The sequence below is a fragment of the Sorex araneus genome, chromosome X, assembly GCF_027595985.1.
Source record: "Sorex araneus isolate mSorAra2 chromosome X, mSorAra2.pri, whole genome shotgun sequence".
In the NCBI taxonomy this organism is placed as follows: Eukaryota; Metazoa; Chordata; class Mammalia; order Eulipotyphla; family Soricidae; genus Sorex; species Sorex araneus.
The window spans coordinates 167,857,992-167,875,973 of record NC_073313.1 but is presented as its reverse complement, the minus strand read 5'-3'; the positions used below and the strand labels follow the sequence as shown (position 1 = coordinate 167,875,973).

General features: G+C 58.1%; 1 protein-coding gene across 1 annotated transcript; it reads right to left on the bottom strand.

Moving 5' to 3' along the window:
• Nucleotides 1-662: 662 nt before the first annotated feature.
• On the bottom strand, nt 663-17,897 carry ODR4 (odr-4 GPCR localization factor homolog). The gene is made up of 14 exons (XM_004613706.2): nt 17,783-17,897; nt 16,577-16,701; nt 15,771-15,905; nt 13,980-14,075; nt 13,091-13,197; nt 11,520-11,556; nt 9,855-9,995; nt 9,014-9,109; nt 7,594-7,659; nt 6,630-6,758; nt 6,453-6,549; nt 4,458-4,640; nt 1,959-2,072; nt 663-905 (listed from the first exon to the last, which is right to left on the bottom strand). The coding sequence occupies exons 2-14, from the start codon at nt 16,673-16,675 to the stop codon at nt 838-840; spliced, it is 1,368 nt and encodes a 455-aa protein (XP_004613763.1). The 5' UTR covers nt 16,676-16,701; nt 17,783-17,897; the 3' UTR covers nt 663-837.
• Nucleotides 17,898-17,982: the final 85 nt, after the last annotated feature.

Below are 17,982 nucleotides of genomic sequence, written 5' to 3'. Positions count from 1 at the left end.
GAACCCAGGTTGGCCGTGCGTGCAAGGCAAACGCCCTCCCCGCTGTGCTCTGCTCCAGCCCAGAGGGAAGGATCTTGAAGGCTTTCCCCGACTTTCTTTAAAGGTAATAGATTCAAAATCTTATTCGGAATCTGATTCGGAACTGAGCTGTTTGCAGGCGTCGGCTCCTGACTGCAGCAGGGCGTCTTGTGGGCTGAAACCCCCCTGCTGGGCCGGCCCGAGGCTCCGGGCTGGGTCACTCCCCTGGGGCTCCACCCCCTCCTCATTCCCGGAGTCCTGACGCTTGTTTACCTGATGCAGGTCCTTGGGGTCCCCACACCCCCGACCAGGGTCACCCACTTGGCAGCATTTTCTCCTTAGTTCTTCTTCTTTTTTTTTTCTTTCTGGGTCCCACCCGGCGATGCTCAGGGCTGACTCCCAGCTCTGCACTCAGGAATCACTCCCGGCAGTGCTCGGGGGACCCTATGGGATGCTGGGGATCGAACCCGGGTCGGCCGTGTGCCAGGCCAACGCCCTCCCTGCTGTGCTATGGCTCCAGCCTCGCAATTTCTCCCTAGTTCTGTGACTAAGACAGACGGACAACCCCGGCTGGACAGTCATAAACGATCAAATACACGACCAGACCAATAGGACAAAATCTCCGACCACTTTTTTTAAAAAAAAAAAAAAAAACAAAGCAAAGAACCACGGTTTGTTCTGGTCGATCCCATGCAGATGCTCGACTTTATTTCTGGAAGCCTGAGTGAGGGAGGGGTCTCGAGCGGCCTGACCCCGACGTCCGGAGCTCCCTCCTGGCGAGTCCCTCCCGGGGGTCGCGGGGAAGCTCCGGGCCTTGGCCTAGTCGCTGAAGTAATGGAAGGAGACGGCGGCCGCCAGCACTGCCACGGCCAGAGCCGCGATCACACCTGGAAGGGACACAGGTCTGAGGAGCGGCGGCACACACCGGCCAGGACCGGGGGTCTGCAGGGATGACCCCGACGAGCGCGTCTCCGTCCCGACAAGGCAGGCCTGGGTGGACGGAGGCTGCGGGTACCCAGACCCACCGCCCGGGAATCTTCCCACCCGGCCTGGTGCTTGTATCTGAGACTCTGGGGGCTCCTGTGGACTCAGAACAGAAGTGCTCGCACACCGATGGGGAGAGGCCACACGGGGTTCCCGGCCTCGCCAGCCCCGCCCTGACTCTGCCTTCCTCCCGGGGCCCCCAGCGGGAGGCTGGAGGGGAGCTACGGGTGTGTGGGGGTCTCCAGGCCGGGAGGCGTCAGCTTCTTCCACACGGGCCTTTCCAGGAGCGTGGGGTTAGGAAACACTAGTGCGACTCTTATCTTTTTTTCTTTTAGTGTTTGGGCCACACCTGGAGATGCTCAGGGCTGACTCCCAGCTCTGCACTCAGGGATCACTCCTGGCGGTGCTCAGGGGACCCTATGGGATGCTGGGAATCGAACCCGGGTCGGCTGCGTGCCAGGCCAATGCCCTCCCTGCTGGACTATCTGTCCAGTCCCATGACTCTTGTTATTATAATTATTTTTGTCTTTTTGGGTCACTCCTGGTGATGCTCAGGGGACCCTATGGGATGCCAGGGATTGAACCCGGGTCGGCTGTGTGCCAGGCCAACGCCCTCCCCGATGTGCTATTACCTCAGCTCCCGACTCTTATTTTAAAAATCAACTCCACACGTTTTCCTCCTAAAACAGCGGCAAGACTAGCAGGAAGTGTGGGCTGTGAGGGCACTTGGGGTAACTGTCACCTAAAGTCCTTCACAGACCCGGTGTTTTATACCACTGCCAGCACTGGCTGAATCTAACTTTTCTTTTCCCTGGGAGACTTGGGGGCCGATCCTGGTGCTCCGAGGCCAACCAGAAGTTAACTGACACTCCCAGGAAAGTGAAGAGGTTTTAAGACAGCAGGAAAGCCCAAGGCCCAAGCAAGACCGTCCCGCGGCCATCTAGGAAACCGCGTACCTATGTTCTGCTGAATCTTCAGCACGATGGTGGTGTCGCTGGGCTGTTCCGGCTGCTGGACACTCGGGCTGTCCGGAGATGCTTCAGGATTTGCAGCGGAAGTCACGAGACACACTGTGAGGGGGAAACCACACCGCTGAAGTACCACTTGGAAACGACACACATACACCGCTGAAGTACCACTTGGAAACGACACACATACACTGCTGAAATACCACTTGGAAACGACACACACACCGCTGAAGTACCACTTGGGAACGACACACATACACCCGCCGCCTTTCCTCCACCTGTCTTTCTACAGCACACGACGCGATCTAATAGAGGTGAACTCCGTGTCTGGGATGGGATTATAAACTGGCACGCAGCGGCTGTGGAGACCTGTGCTGTGACGCTGACGGCCCGTCACGTGGGGGCTGTGTCACGCTGTGCACCTGACACCGACTCCGCCGTAACTCCCGCTGGTCAAAGCCTCTTTGCCGAACAACTCGCATCTATCAAGACGTTCCCTTGCTGCATGGCTATTTCTTCTTCTTCTTCTTTTTTTAATCTTATTTTTGGGTCCCACCCAGCGATGCTCAGGGCTGACCCCTGGCTCTGCACTCAGGGATCACTCCTGGCGGTGCTTAGGGGACCCTATGGGATGCCAGGGATTGAACCTGAGTCGGCCGCGTGCCAGGCCAGTGCCCTCCCTGCTGTGCTATGGCTCCGGCCCCCAACATGCACTTTTCAGAGCAAACCCCACAACCATCAGGAGAAACCTGATTCTGGGGCAGCTGTCGGTGAGGTCCAGGCCGGGCCGGGCGTGTCTCTGAGGGTGCCGGTGCTGACCTGCCCCTAACTCTCCCCCCACCCCGACGTTCTAACTCCAGGCGCCGTAACAGTCTCTGTCACTCACTCTCCCTCCGTCTCTCTTCCCGGTAATCACAGCGTCCCTGCTCAGCCCGGCAGGAGTTGACGGGAGCAAGGCCGCCTCGGAAAAGATGAGGCCGGCGGGGCAAGGAGGGGCCCGGAGCCGAGCCGAGGCTGCGGACACACACCTGAGCAACGGTGTCTATCTATGACAGGGTGACTCATGCGTAGGAAAGCTGAGAGCCACGATTATCCCTCGCCTGGAGTGAATCACTTTGACAAACAAATTACTCTTTATCCCCAGGACATGTCGAGCGATGTTATTTTAAGATAATCAATCATTCAGCAAAATATGTACTTTAAACATAGCAACTATTTGGCAACGCTCTTACGCTGTGGAGTAATGAGGCAGCATTTCCTTTCACTAGGAAATAAAAGCCGGGCCTGGGCTCAGGACGCTGAGTGGCACAGGAATTGCTTTCCAATCTGAATGTGAATTAGCCTGAGGCCACTTTGCAGAAACTCTTAATTTTAAATATTTTTTAAAGTATTTATGTACGGTAAGAGTACCTTTTACGCTTTAATATTAGTTTGCAAGTTTTGCCATGCTGGTTGCATTCATTCTGCATTTCCTATCTGTTTGGAAAGTATTTCTCCTTACCATTTAAAAGAAATAATAAATAAATTCTTGCCCATTTTAGCACTATCTTACATGAAACAAGTAGGGAGAAAAAAAAAGGGCAAATGGTGCAGAAATGTTTGCAAAGTGCTTTAAAAAAAAAATCTATGTGACCTGGTACTTAATCCAATAAATTCAAGATAAAAGAGACACCTCAAGGCTATGGATTTGTATCAAATTAAGGCTGAATGGGGAAAGCAACTGAGTTTGGAAAAACCTAAACCACTTTCAATTTTGGTAGTTTTTTAGGGGAAAAACCCAACTGCACCTGTGACTTAGAAACTAAATAAGCTGGGGCTGGAGTAATAGCACAGCAGGGAGGGCGTTTGCCTTACATGAGGCCGACCCGGGTTCGATTCCCAGCATCCCATATGGTCCCCTGAGCACCGCCAGGGATAATTCCTGAGTGCATGAGCCAGGAGTAACCCCTGAGCATTGCCGGGTGTGATCCAAAAAGCAAAAAAAAAAAAAGAAACTAAATAAGCAGAGGCCTGGGGCACAGCTCGAGCCTGCGTCACGCTCCCGGCAGGAGGCCTGGGCAGGCCGCTGAACCTCAGGGTCACCCCTCACCCTGCGGGGAGTGGCTCTAGCAGGCCAGCCGTGCCCTCTGACCCCTGTAAGGAAAGAAAATAACGAAAGGGCTCAGACCAAGCCACGGTGCTCTGGGTAACGTTCTGTTGTGGGTTGTTTTGGGTCCCACCCGGTGATGCTCAGGGCTGACTCCTGGCTCTGCACTCAGGGATCACTCCAGGCAGTGCTCGGGGGACCCTATGGGATGCCAGGGATCGAACCCAGGTCGGCTGCGTGCCAGGCCAACGCCCTCCCCGCTGTGCTGTCGATCCTGCCCCCTGGTAGCATTCTGAAGCATCAGACGGGTCAAGCTTCAGGGAACCCTGAGACGGGCCGACGGCTCCCAGTGCGACCTTCAGGGCGGCCCGACCGGGCTCGACGTGACCCCACGCAAGTACCTGGGCTGACCTCCTCGGCGACTTCCAGGTCCTCCGTCTGGAAACTCCGGTCCAACATCTCCGCAAAATGGTCTCTGATTTCCTCAGCGGAGTCCTCGGCGAACTTGTAGTCACACAGCATCACCGCGGAGCCAGGGATGGGGACGAACACCCGGAGAGGGAGCACGTGGGTCTCCCGGGGGCCTGCAGGGAGAGGCCGGCGGGCTCAGTCAGGCGGCACCGGGACCCAACGCCCCCTGCACGCTGGTGGACTGGGGGGCACCACCTGCCAGTGTGGTGCCTGTGTACTGCCGGGTGTACTACCTTTTAGTGCCGGGTGTACTACCCTGTACTGCCTGTGTACTGCCGGGTGTACTACCTTGTACTGCCCGCGTACTGCCAGGTGTACTTTCAGTATACTGCCAGGTGTACTACCCTGTACTGCCTGTGTACTGCCGGGTATACTGTTAGTATGCTGCCGGGTGTACTACCCTGTACTGCCCGGTGTACTGTCAGTATACTGCCGGGTGTACTACCCTGTACTGCCCGGTGTACTGTCAGTATGCTGCCGGGTGTTCTACCCTGTACTACCAGGTGTACTGTCAGTATGCTGCCGGGTGTACTACCCTGTACTGCCGGGTGTACTGTCAGTATACTGCCGGGTGTACTACCCTGTACTGCCCGGTCTACTGTCAGTATGCTGCCAGGTGTACTACCCTGTACTGCCTGTGTACTGCCCGGTTCAACATCCGGGGCCGAGGACGGCACCAGGAAGACACACAGGCCTCCCACAGCCCCGGGACGGTGCAGGCCCTCCGAGGAGCCCCGGGGCTCACCCTGATCTCCCTTTCCTGACCTAACTACGAACAGAAGAGTCCCGAAGGAGCGTCTCTGGGGCCCCTGGCTTGGAATCGCCCACTTGAATGGACGTGCGCCTGCAGCCTACTCATGAGCTTGTTTTCCCAAGGGCTCCGCAGAGGAACTGTTTCATTCCCTTTGCCCAGACTGGCTCCTGGTGGTCAAATGAAGTCACTGCAATCACAGTGCCAGGGGACGGCCCAGACAGGATTCTCCGTCTCTGTTCCCCGCGCTGTCAAACACGGACAGACTCATCGTGTCCTAAGTGTTGATCCTGGAAAGCGCCAATGAGGGCAGGGACAGAGGCACTAACTTACTGTACAAAAACATCTGGTCAGAATAACGCCCAGTTCAGCACTGACCAGAAGTTCAACCTATTCAAGTATTTTTTTTTTTTTTTTTTGCTTTTTGGGTCCCACCCAGCAATGCTCAGGGGTTACTCCTGGCTCTGCACTCAGGAATTACTCCTGGAGGTGCTCAGGGGACCCTGTGGGATGCTGGGATTCGAACCCAGGTTGGCCGAGTGCAAGGCAAACACCCTACCCGCTGTGCTATCACTCCAGCCCCTCAAGTATTTTTTCTCTTATCAATAAGTACTGCGATATAAATAAGAAGTAAGGTGATTCTAAATAAAATCTTGGGAAAACTTGTTCACTATTTGTTTAAAGTGTTTACCATTTCTGCCAGAAGTTCAAGCAAAAAAAGCAAAAAAAAAAAAAAAAAAGTCCTTCCAAAATCATTATTCCAGAATTGTTTTCTTTTGGGGCTGGAGGCTTTTTGGGTCTGACCCAGTGGTGCTCAGGGGTCCTCCTGGCTCTGCACTCAGGAAATGCTCTTGGCAGTGCTTGGGGGACCATATGGGATGCTGGGGATCGAACCCGGGTCAGCCGTGTGCAAGGCCAACGCCCTCCCCGCTGTGCTATCGCTCCAGCCCCATTCCAGAATATTAAAGGTATTGCTACGAAGCCGTTACTTGGCGCGGGGGGGGGGGGGGTGACAGCTGAGAGCTTCTCACTGATGAAGACAGTCCGAGGCAACGTGGCTGTTACTGTTTGATCGACTGGGGCCTATTCGATGCCGGGCACCTGCCCCCCTGCCGCTGGGCCACCCCTCAGCTGTTCCCGAGACCCAGGCAAGCCCAGAGAGCCAAGTCCGTACTCCGGGGGTCTCCCTCCGGGCTCTCGTTCAGAAGCAGCTCCTCGAACAGGAGGTCACAGCGGTCAGCCAGGGTGTTCAGGATGTCCCGTTTCACGGCCTGCAGCGACAAACGGTCACTTCCGGCCGCCGAGCCGGGGTGGGGGAGGATCGGGCAGGAGGCTGGGCGGCGGGCGGTACCTGCAGGGCATCCTTGACCTTGGGCCTGTTGCCGTGGAGATAGGCCCGGCACTTGACGGCACCCCTGAGGTTCACGGCGCCACTGCAGACCTGGACGGAGGCCGTGGACCCGCGGTCTGGGCTCAGCAGCTGGGAGAGAAGACCCGGTCAGGCGCCGGCGGGGTCGAGCCACGGGCGGCACGGGGGCCTGGGCCGTCTGGGGCCTGCCTGGCAGCTGGGCGCGGCCGGAGCTGAGCACCCCAGGAGCACAGGGAGAGGGGACGCGCCCCGCCCGGGCCTCCCCCGACCGAGACCTGCCCCCTCGTCAGACAGATCCGGCAAACCGAGTCCATTTGCAGAGAACTCGGATTAGCACCTCCGGGACCTTCCGGAGATGCATCAGAATGATCGACCTTTAGGGGGCATCTGCTGTGCACATGGCAGGCCCGGGTTTGAGTCCTCTGCCCCTCTCGGAGAGCCCGGCAAGCTACCAAGAGGATCCCGCCCGCACGGCAGAGCCTGGCAAGCTCCCCGTGGCGTCTTCGAGATGCCAAACACAGTCACAACAAGTCTCACCATGGAGACGTGACTGGCGCCCGCTCGAGCCAATCGATGAGCAACGGGACGACAGTGATCATACATATACATGCCTGAACACATGTGAATCGTCTGAGTCTCCCATGGAAGCAGCTCTACTACGTGGGGTCTGATTCTTGGGGGGGGTCGGCCACCCCCTAGACCTCAAGACAAGAGCCCTAACCACTGCACTCTCTCTCCCGCCTCCGGCCCTAAGAACCGGCAGAGAAAAGGCCCCAGCTGGACTTTGTCAAGACGTTTCCTGGGAGTCACTTTCCCAGAGCCGCGTGTTTCTAAGGCGGATAATCCCTCACATCCCGACTCTGGCGTGACACACGTTCAAGGCAGCGGCACGAGGGCTTTCTAGGAAGCCCCAGAATTCGGAGAAGCAGCGCCTAAAAAAATTTACCAGCTGCCTTAGCACTCTGACATCGAAGGAGGGACCAGTTGCTGGGGTGTTTCCTCGGGACTTTTTCTGGAAAAAAAAAAAGAGAGAGAAAAACAGATTAAAAATTCGATAGTTGGAAAAAAAAATCACTGAGACTATTGCAGAGCCTGAAGGACCACGTAGGGAACTAAGCGACCTGGGAAAAAAGTCGGAGTACTTGTTGAATTTCAGGCTTTCTATGCGGGTGTATTCTACATCAATTAATATGTACTTCTTTTTTTTAATTGGTAATTTTTATTTTTCGATTTGTAGATTTTAAAATCGAATCACAGATACATGGATAAGCTTGTTCGTGATTGGGTTTCGGTCATACAGTGTCTCAACACCCGTCCCTTCACCCCAGCATATTTCTTTTTCTTTTTTTTTGGTTTTTGGGTCACACCCGGCGACGCACAGGGGTTACTCCTGGCTCAATTACTCAGGAATCACTCCTGGCGGTGCTCGGGGGACCACATGGGATGCTGGGAATCAAACCCGGGTCAGGCCGCATGCAAGGCAAACGCCCTACCCCTGTGCTATTGCTCCAGCCCCTCACCCGGGCACATTTCCCGGCATCAGTGTACCCAGGTTCCCTCCTGTAGCCCCAGCCCTGTTGGCTGTGGTCTCTCTCCCTCTCCCCCTCCCTCTCTCCCCCTCTCCCTCCCTCTCCCCCTCCCTCTCCCCCTTCCCCCTCCCTCTCCCCCTCTCTCCCCCTCTCCCTCCCCCCTCCCTCTCCCCCTTCCTCTCTCCCTCTCCCTCTCTCTCTCTCCCTCCCTCTCTCTCTCCCCCTCCCTCCCTCCTTCCCTCTCTCCCTCCCTCCCTCCTTCCCTCTCTCCCTCCCTCCCTCCTTCCCTCTCTCTCCCTCTCTCCCTCCCTTTCTCTCTCCCTCTCCCTCCCTCCCTCTCTCCCTCTCCCTCCCTCCCTCTCTCTCTCTCCCTCCCTCCCTCTCTCTCTCCCTCTCCCCCCTCCCTCCCTCCCTCTCCCTCTCTCTCTCTCCTTTTGGGCACGGTTTGCAGTGCAGACACTGAGAGGTTACCACGCATGTCCCTTTTCCTCCTCTCAGCACCCACTTCCTGTCCAGAGTGACCATTTCCAACTCTCACTGGTCCCTTCTCTGCCCTAACCACCCTCTGCACCCACGCACTTGTGGCAGCTTCCCACCGCTGACCAGTCCCCCTGGACCGTCTTCCCTGGCCTCGGATACCTCGTGCGACTATTTCCGCACCCTTAGAGCCACCCCTCCCTACTCTGACTCTCTCCAGCCACACCCCTGCTCTGTGGTGGGGAACGAGCATGCTGAGAGGGAACGGTGGTTTTCAGGGCGCGAGGACCAACGGCCACTCGTGCCTTCCCCCCTCTCCTTCGGCCCAGAGGATTTCCTGAGGTGACTCCCGCGACTCACCTGCCCTTCTACCAGGTCACTGTCTTCGTCCTTCACTTGTCCGTTAATCAGGTAGACGCCGTTTTCGATCTGCTTGGCCCAACGAGCCAGCCCATTCTGAGAAGGAAGACGGCACACGAGCCTTTCGGGTGGGGCCCCTCGGAAAAGCCCTGCCAGCCTCTACTTTCTCCTCCCCCAATGAGGCCCAGGAGCCTGTGACTCAGATTTCGTCTCATACCCACGACCGTTCACCCCTGGCGCCTGGCTCCGGCCAGCCTTCCCCAAGTCTTTCTGATCCTGACCCCCAAATCCACAATCTGCTCACAGACGGGAAGCAACGGGAACACCTTGCCACGGTCAGCCCATGTGATCATTCCCAGGGTCTTTAAAAAAGTGAAAAAAATGGGGCCAGAGCGATAGATAGCACAGCGGGGAGGATGTTGGCCTGGCATGTGGCCGACCCGGGTTCGATTCCCAGCATCCCATAGGGTCCCCCGAGCACCGCTAGGAGTGATCCCTGAGTGCAGAGCCAGGAGTTAGCCCTGAGCATTGCCAGGTGTGACCCAAAAAGAAAAAAAAAAGTGAAAAAGAAAAAAAAAGTGAAAAAAGAGAGCATCAAGCCCAATACTACAGTACTGAGGAGAAAAAGTGGGCGAGTTCCTTCCATAGGGAAAAAGGCAACGAGAGGAACAAAAGCAACACCCAGAAATCAGAGCAAGGACTCACGCCGGAAAGACAGAACTGAAACCCAAGGGCCAGCACCAACTTTGGCCCCTCTTTCACCCTTCACCCCCTGTGAGGCGAGCTCCCGCGCACGGGCGATCTCCACGGCGGGCTGGCGGGGACGCGCGTGCCCCGGTACCTTCGTGTTCTTCTCCAGGGGGCAGCTGGCGGCGGCGGCCGACAGGGGGATGTGCAGGTTGACGTCCAGCGTGCACTCCAGGGAGAGCCAGGACGCCGAGAGGCGGCTCTGGTACTTCCAGTCCGCAGGCTTGGCCGAGCTCTGGGCAGCGAGAGCGGAGGATGACCCCGTGAGGGTCTTGGGGAGCCTCTCTCTGCACCCCAGGGACCCACTGTCGGACAAGAAAGGCGGGGACGTGGGGCAGGGGCCGAGAGGCCCATCCCAGGACGTGGGCTGGGCTGAACGGTCGGGGAATCAGACAGCTGACCGCTGTGGAAACCCAGAGCAGCCTTGGCGCCGTCCACGTGGAAGTTAAACAGCTCTGTCCGTCCCCAAGGCCCCCCCGGCCCGCACCGGACCCCTCCTGCCTCAGTTTCCCTGATCGAGAAGCCCCTTGCTCTGCACTTCTCTATGTCCCGCCAGGAAGTTCCCTGTATACGGAGCAACGCGCTGTCCGTCTGCGCTGGGCCGTGACTCCGTCTGTCTAGACACCTCCTTGCCTTTCTGCCCACAACAATGGCATCGGCGTGACGAGGTGAACGTGGTCACGACAAGGTAAAGAACGCGGGTCAGTACGACGCCCCCGGCGCCCACTGAGCCGAGCGGGGAAGCAGGCGGGCACATAGAGATCGGGCCACCTCACGCCCCAGCACAGCGAGGGTAGAGTAGGCCGGCTCTGCCTCTGTGCGGCGGCCGGGGGGATCTGACGCGCCCCGGGGGTCTCTCAAGGTCACGGGAAAGTGTCGAGTCTCCGGCTCCTGCCAGGCTCACAGGGTCAGCGAGAAGCCCTGAGGGGCCAGACCTGGGTTCCTGTCCCATCCCTGCAGACGGCACGGCACAGGGCTCACTGCTCGCCAACACTGAGACACCCAGCCAAGCGTCGGTCTGGACACAGCCCCCCCGCTCCCCACTGTCCCAGACGCTGTCACTATGGGCCTCCAAGACTGAATACGGCATTGAGTGAGGGACAGCAAAGCAAAAATCATCTTAACCGGGGAAGAGCCAGTGTGCCTGTGTAACACAACTGGTGACACTTCCAGCTGCATTGCAGTGTAAGGACAACTGCATCACTGTGACTGCAGCTGCCTCGCAGTGCAACTACAGCTGCATTACAGGGTAACTACAACCGCAGTACAGTGTGACTACAATCTCATCAGTGAAATGACATTCACAGTACAGTGTAACTACAGCTGCATCACAGTGTGTTTACAACTATATCATGGTGTAACCAAACTGCCTCACAGTGTAGCTACAACTGCATCATGGCATAAGAACAGCTGCATTAGTGTAACTACAACCGCATCAATGTACCCACAGCTGTGTTACAGTGCAACTACAGCCACAGTACAATGTGACTACAGCCACACTACAATATGATTACAACCCATCACAGTGAAGCTACAATTGCATCACAGTGTACCTGCAACTGCATCACAGTGTAACAACAGCTGCATTCGGTGTAACTACAACCACACCACAGTGTAACTACAGCTGCATTACAGTGTAACTCCAACTCAGTACCTGGGAAGCACAGCCCTGAAGATGACTAAAGCGAGATCAAAACAGACTTCTCTTTGAAACGTAGCTGCTGGCACGAAAAGCCCCCCCAGAGAGGGCTGTTCTTACCTTCGGGTCCTGGATATCGTACGTTCGACAGGAGATTCTTTACTAATTAAGGAAAGAAACGGCCAAGAGAAGAATCTCGATAAAGAAAAAAGAAATGAACTGAGAACAGACGAAGATGCAAAACACTTGCATTCAAGTGTTCACAGAACCTGACGCTTCAGCCATATGTCTACACACAGACAAGTACGTGTGTACGGCGTGTGCACGCAGACACACACACCGCAGACGACCGTGCTCGTGGCCTCTGCGGTGCTCAACTCTTACAGCAACAAGAACAGAACCACCAGAAAGCCAGCTCCAAGCCCCTCGAGAACCAACAGGGCCCGGCTCTGGGGGGGTCTAGCCCGGGGGAGTTTCTGCGTCCAAGACCACGTGCATGAAACACTGAAGAATAAAAATCTGCTTGGGGGCTACTCCCGGAGGTGCTCAGGGCTTACTCCTGGCGGGGCTCAGGGGGATGGGGGCTGCCGGGTGCGGGACCCCCTGGCTCCATGCAAGGCCAGCACAGACCTGCTCTCCCTGGCCCCTCAGGCATGAACATTCTTGAGCAATGGAGCCCGGGTTCCGCAGGAACCATCTCTTGCTGAATTCTGGCCTTATTTTTGGGGGGGGGGGTCTCTGGGGAGCAGCCCCCTGACACCAGGGTGCTTCAGGGCTAACCTGGCTCTGCGCTCAGGAGAGACCCCGGGCAGGGTCCTGGGGCCCCCGACGTGGTGTTGGGAACGGAGCCGGGCTGGGCAATGGGCAAGGCCGGCACCTGAGCCTCCTGTGTCCTCTCTCAGCAGTCCACGCTTCCCGGGCCCCGCCTGCCCTCAGCCACGTGGCCTGGGCAGAGACCAGCATGTCCGGGGAACATCCTCCCCCACCCCCACCCCACACACAGTGTGACTACAACTCCCGGGCCTCAAATATCGGTATTCAGGGATGGGAGCGAGAGCACAGCGGGGAGGGCGTTTGCCTGGCATGCTACCGACCTGGGTTCGATTCCCGGCATCCCATAGGGCCCCTGAGCACCACCAGGAGTGATCCCTGAGTGCATGAGCCAGGAGGAACCCCTGAGCATCGCCAGGTGTGATCCAAAAAAGAAAAAAAAAATTGGTACTCAGGGGTGGGAGCGATAGCACAGCAGGGAGGGCGTTTGCCTTGCATACCACCGACCCGGGTTCGATCCCCGGCATCCCATAGGGCCCCCTGAGCACCCTGAGTGCAGTCAGGAGTCAGCCCTGAGCATCGCCAGAAGTGGCCCCCAAACAAAACAAAACAAAAAACTAGCTAAAAAACCCAACACACCTGAATTCACCCGACGTCCCACCATGCCTCCAGCACACGTGTGCCCGGGCTGGGCCCTGCCTGCGGGTGAGAGTGGACCCCGTCCGCAGGGCAGTGCTCAGGACCCTGAGCCCCCTCTCACCACCACTGCAGGGAGGGGCGTCCGTCCCAGACACACGTTCCGCAGGAAGACCCCGGGCCCCGGCTGTCTCGTGCGTCAGTGAGGGTGCGGACAAACGCCGCTCAGAGAAACAGCACCCCGGCCGCAGCAAGCGGGCGCGGAGCCCCCCGGGAAAAGATACTTCTTGGTGGACGAGCAGATATGGAGCACCGCTCTCTCGGCCGTCTCCTCGTCCGTGAAGTGCCACAGTCTCTTCTGGTCTAGCGACCGGCCCACTGCGAAAATGAGCTGGGGGAGAGAGAGAGGGAGAAAGAGGGAAGGAGAGGGGGAGATAGGGAGGGAGAGAAAAAAGTAGGAAAGAGGGAGAGAGAAAGAAGAGAGAGGGAGGGAGAGGGGGGAGATAGAGAGGGACAGAGATGAAGACAGAGAGGGAGAGGGAGAGAGGGATAAAGGAGGGAGGGATGGAGGGAGGGAGAGGGAGAGAGGAAGAGAAAGGGAGAGAGAGAGGGAGAGAGGGAGAAAAAGGGAGAGAGGGAGAGGGAGAGAGATGAAGGGGAGAGAGGGAGAGAGAGGAAGAGAGATGAAGGGGGAGAGGGAGAGAGAGGGAGAGAGGGAGGGAGAGAGGGAAAGAGGGAGAGAGAGGGGGAAAGGGGGAGATAGGGAGAGAGAGAGAAAGAAGTAGGAAAGAGAGAGAGAGAAAGAAGAGAGAGGGAGGGAGGGGGAGATAGAGATGAAGAGAGAGAGAAGGGAGGGAGGGATAGAGGAGGGAGGGAGGGATGAAGGGATGGAGGGAGAGAGTGGGAGAGAGGAAGAGAAAGGGAGAGAGGGAGAAAGAGGAAGAGAGGGAAAGAGAGAGGAGAGAGGGAGAGAAGGAGAGAGGGCGGAGAGATGGAGAGAGGGAGAAGAGAGAGAAGGTGTTCTAGGTGGGGCCCTCTCCTTGCACTGCCCACCCCGGTTCGACCCCCGGCACCAGAGCCCGGAGGGAGTGACGCCCGAGCACAGAGCCAGGAGGAGCCTGGGCGTGGCCCCGAAGCGCCGAGCTGGGCCCACAGGACCCCGGGGAGACTCACTCTGCGCAGGGCGGCCTGCAGCTCACTGCCCGCCTCCGCGGCCGTGACGAGGAACACGCCGAGGACGAGGAGGCCCCCGGGGAGCATCCTGGACACCTGGAAACAGAAAGCAGGTCAGGCCGCTGGGTGCCACTCGGACACCCGGGCCCTCACCGTGTCTGTAGGACGCGACCGACACCAGCTTGGGAGCGAGAACTCTCTGCCCAGCGCTGGACACCTGGTGGGACCCTGAGGACGAGGCCAGGCCACGTCCCCTTGACCCTGGGGACGCATTCTACGACGCTCCCCGAAGGACGGAGCTAGAGAAACGTCTCCTGGGGCTTCCCCCAGCTGGTCCCGGGAGCACTCCCCACTGAGCCCCGGCTTCTGGGTTTGGACACTTTAGACACTTTCCCTGCTGAGTTTCGGGGTCTGTGGGGCCCCGCCACACGCCTGGGCCCAACATTTTCCCCTTTGCGCAGACGGTTCCCGCAGCCAGGACCAACTTTCCCATCTGGCCCCGGGCCAGGCCTCTGCGGAGAAGCAGCCGCGGCCGTCCCTGGCCCTGGGGTCTGCAAACGTGCCCCGGGCCTCAGCATGGCTTGTCCCACGGACACGCCAGCCGGTGTTACCTGTCGCTGTGGACCTGTCGGGGCCTCTGAGATGAGGCTCTCGACTAAATACCAACCACTAAAGAGAATTTAGCAGGGCTGGAGCCACAGCACAGCGGGGAGGGTGTTTGCCCGGCATCCCACAGGGTCCCCGGAGCACCGCCAGGAGTGATTCCTGAGCACAGAGCCAGGAGTCAGCCCTGAGCATCGCTAGGTGGGACCCAAAACAAAACAAAAAAGACTTGTTTAAATACACACACACCTGCATTCACTGTTAGTAGGCATTTATATTATTTCCAGTTTTTTCTTTTTTTCCTTTTTGGGTCACACCTGGCGATGCTCAGGGGTTACTCCTGGCTCCGCACTCAGGAATTACCCCTGGCGGTGCTTGGGGGATCCTATAGGATGCCGAGGATCAAATCCAGGTTGGCCGTGTGCAAGGCAAACGCCCTCCCTGCTGTGCTATCGCTCCGGCCCCTCCAGTTTTTTTTTTTTTTTAAGTCTAAAATAATGTTGGCTAAAAGCTGTAGTTAAAACTCTTCAGGTGCTCACGGAGTTGCCTGCTGCTGGTCATTTCCTGGGGCGGAATATGAGAAACTCTGTGTCTTTCCAGGTTCTGAGTAGATGACGGCTCCCCCACGCTCCCCAGACCCGTCACTCTCCCTGGGACCCCTCATCACCCTCGGCCCCCCAGCGGACCCCGTGCGCCCTCGTGCCTGGGGATGCGGTTCCAGACCCAGTGGCTGCCAAGGCCTCGCCCTTCTGCTCGCCCGCCTAGAACTGCCCCCGGAATACGCCTCTGACGGTGGTGAGGACCCAATCTCTGAGGAACCGGGGTGGGGGGATCAATAACCCTTTCCCCCTTCCTGCCTGACGTCCTCTTAAAGTGCAGCTGGGTGAATGAGCGTGGCCTGGGACCCGAGTCGGGAATGAATTGCATGAGTGATGAGGTAGCGCAGCCGAGGGAGACGGATGGAGACGAAAGACGGGAGGGAATCGGATCTCGGGCTCCGAGGGCCCGGTCCAGGGCCAGCACTTCGGAGCTTCAGGTCGTGACCGGGCCAGGAGGGAAACGATGCCCCTCGACACCAGATTAGACACCCGCAGGTTAAAGCCATTTATGAGCCCGGAAGAAACTGTGTTCGGGAAAGCGGCGTCGGTTCCGGAGGCAGCCCGGGTCCCCTCGGCGTGCACACCGGACCTGGCAGGCGTGCGCGGTCACCCACTCCTCGTCCACGCCGTCCAGGGCAGCCGGCCGGGCGGGGCTCTTCTCGCCCGGTTCCTCTCGGGCCGGCGTCCTAGCCGCGAGGATCACGTAGTCCTTCTGCGGAGAAGGCTGCAGAGACCAATCCGGAGAGCCGGTCAGGGCGCAGTGGGGGGTAAGGGGGGGGCGCAGCCTCTGGGAGCACGAGAGAAGGGAGTCACACCGGCAGAGTCAACCCCATCACCGTGGGCCCCCCAGGACACCATGTTCACAAACAGTGCACGGTGCGTCCCTCCGAGAGGCCAAGAGCCTCTGACACAACTCACTGGACGCAGAAAAAACAGGACTTAGAAAAGGGGCCAGAGAGAACAGCCGGGCTGGGGGCTGGGGCACTGGCTTTGCACATGGCCAGCCCGGGCTGGATCCCGGTGTCCAACCAGGAGTGACCCTTGAGTGCAGAGCCAGGAGTTGGCGGCCCCCAAACCCCCCAAAACACCGCAAAAATGCAAAGACGGTGACTGCATTTACCATCTCCCCCGTGGCTTGGCCCGTGTGGGTGTGGCCTGGGGCTCTTTCCCTGAGACCAGGACAAGCCGTGCACACGCATGTGCACGCGTGTGCAGAAGTGGCAGGTGTGGATCGGTGCATGGGGTCTCATGTTGGTCCTGGGGGAGCTGGGGCCAGCCTCTCCCACTGCTGTTGCGCCCAGCTATCTGACCTGGCCAGTCGAGCACTGCCTAGGGAGCCCCTCAAGAGCCCGCACCCCCCCTCGAGGAAACCCCCGCCCGGGGCCGGACACATGCCTGTCCTATCAGCAGGCCGGAGACGGACGCCCTTCCCTGGAGGCTGACGCTGGAGAGGTACTGGCCCACGGCCTCCTCCACCACGTAGGTCCTGCCCATGGCTCAGAGCCGCCCGCGTCAGGCCCCTGCACCGGGAGAAGGAAAGAAACAGCAGTCTTAGGTACACACAAGTGCAGAGACACGCACGATTCTCACCGAGACAGAGGAACTCACACAGGATTCTGGCCCGCCCCTCGGGGTCGCCCAGGCAGGGCTGCAGGGACCCCCGCCTGGGAACCACGGAACTCCGAGCCTGGGGCAAGGGAGTCAGCACGCTGGGCTTTCTTTCTTGCATTTCTGCACCACACCCCGCCATGCCCGGGGCGCCGGGATGGAACCCTATATACAAGTATTCTTGCACATCCTACATGTTACATACATGTGTCCTTGCATAGCCTACATATACCCTACATACATGTATTCTTGTACATCCTACATATGCTACATACGTGTGTCCTTCCATAGCCTACATATACCCTACATACATGTATTCTTGTACATCCTACATACGTGTCCTTGCATAGCCTACATATACCCTACATACATGTGTTTTTGCACACTCTATACATACGCTACATACATATATACTTGCACATCCTACATACATCCTACATATATTCTTGTACATCCTACATATATCCTACATACATATATTCTTGCATATCTTACATAAGTGTTTTCTTCCATAGCCTACATGTATCCTACATACATGCGTACTTGCACAGCCTACATATGTCCTACATACATGTGTTCTTGCATACCCTATGTATATGCTAGACACATGTATTCCTGCACACCCTACATACATGTACCTTGCAATCCTATGCATATGCTACATACCTGTATTTCTGCACATACTACATACATGTATCCTCGCATATCCTACATATGTGCTACATGCCTGCATTCTTGCACCTCCTACACACGTGTATTCTTGCACACCCTACGTGTCAGTAAGCCACGCCCCTTTCCGGTCGTGCTTCCCGGGGGGCGCGTCCTCCCAGCGGTGCTGGGGTCCCCCTGGGGCGCGGGGGCCGCTGCCCGCCGGGGTCACTCTGAGGCCCCCTGGGGCCATACGGAACCGCAGGCCCAGGGCCGGAGCGTCCACCCGGGCGGCCCTGCCGTGTCCCCGCCCGCCCCGCCCCTCGCGCCCACCCGCGCGCCCACCTGCGCGCCCGCCGATGGCCACGGGGGACCGTCCACGGGACCGCTCTGCTCCCTGCGGCGCGCGCTGATGACGCACAGGCTCCGCCTTCGGCCACGGGGCAGCGCGGACCTCGCAGACTCCGCCTCTCCCAGGGCGCGCGCTGATGACGTAACCCCGCCGGTTCCCCGCGGCGCGTGCTGATGACGCACAATCCGCCTTC

Bases quoted from the DNA above. Each gene is read 5' to 3' on its own strand.
- ODR4 (XM_004613706.2), bottom strand. From the start codon at position 16,675: ATGGGCAGGACCTACGTGGTGGAGGAGGCCGTGGGCCAGTACCTCTCC. The intron at 9,996-11,519 runs GTAAGAACAGCC...CTCGCTGCCCAG, and splicing joins ACGATATCCAGGACCCGAAG to AGCTCGGCCAAGCCTGCGGA. The intron at 4,641-6,452 runs GTACGGACTTGG...CTCTCCCTGCAG, and splicing joins CCCGGAGGGAGACCCCCGGA to GCCCCCGGGAGACCCACGTG.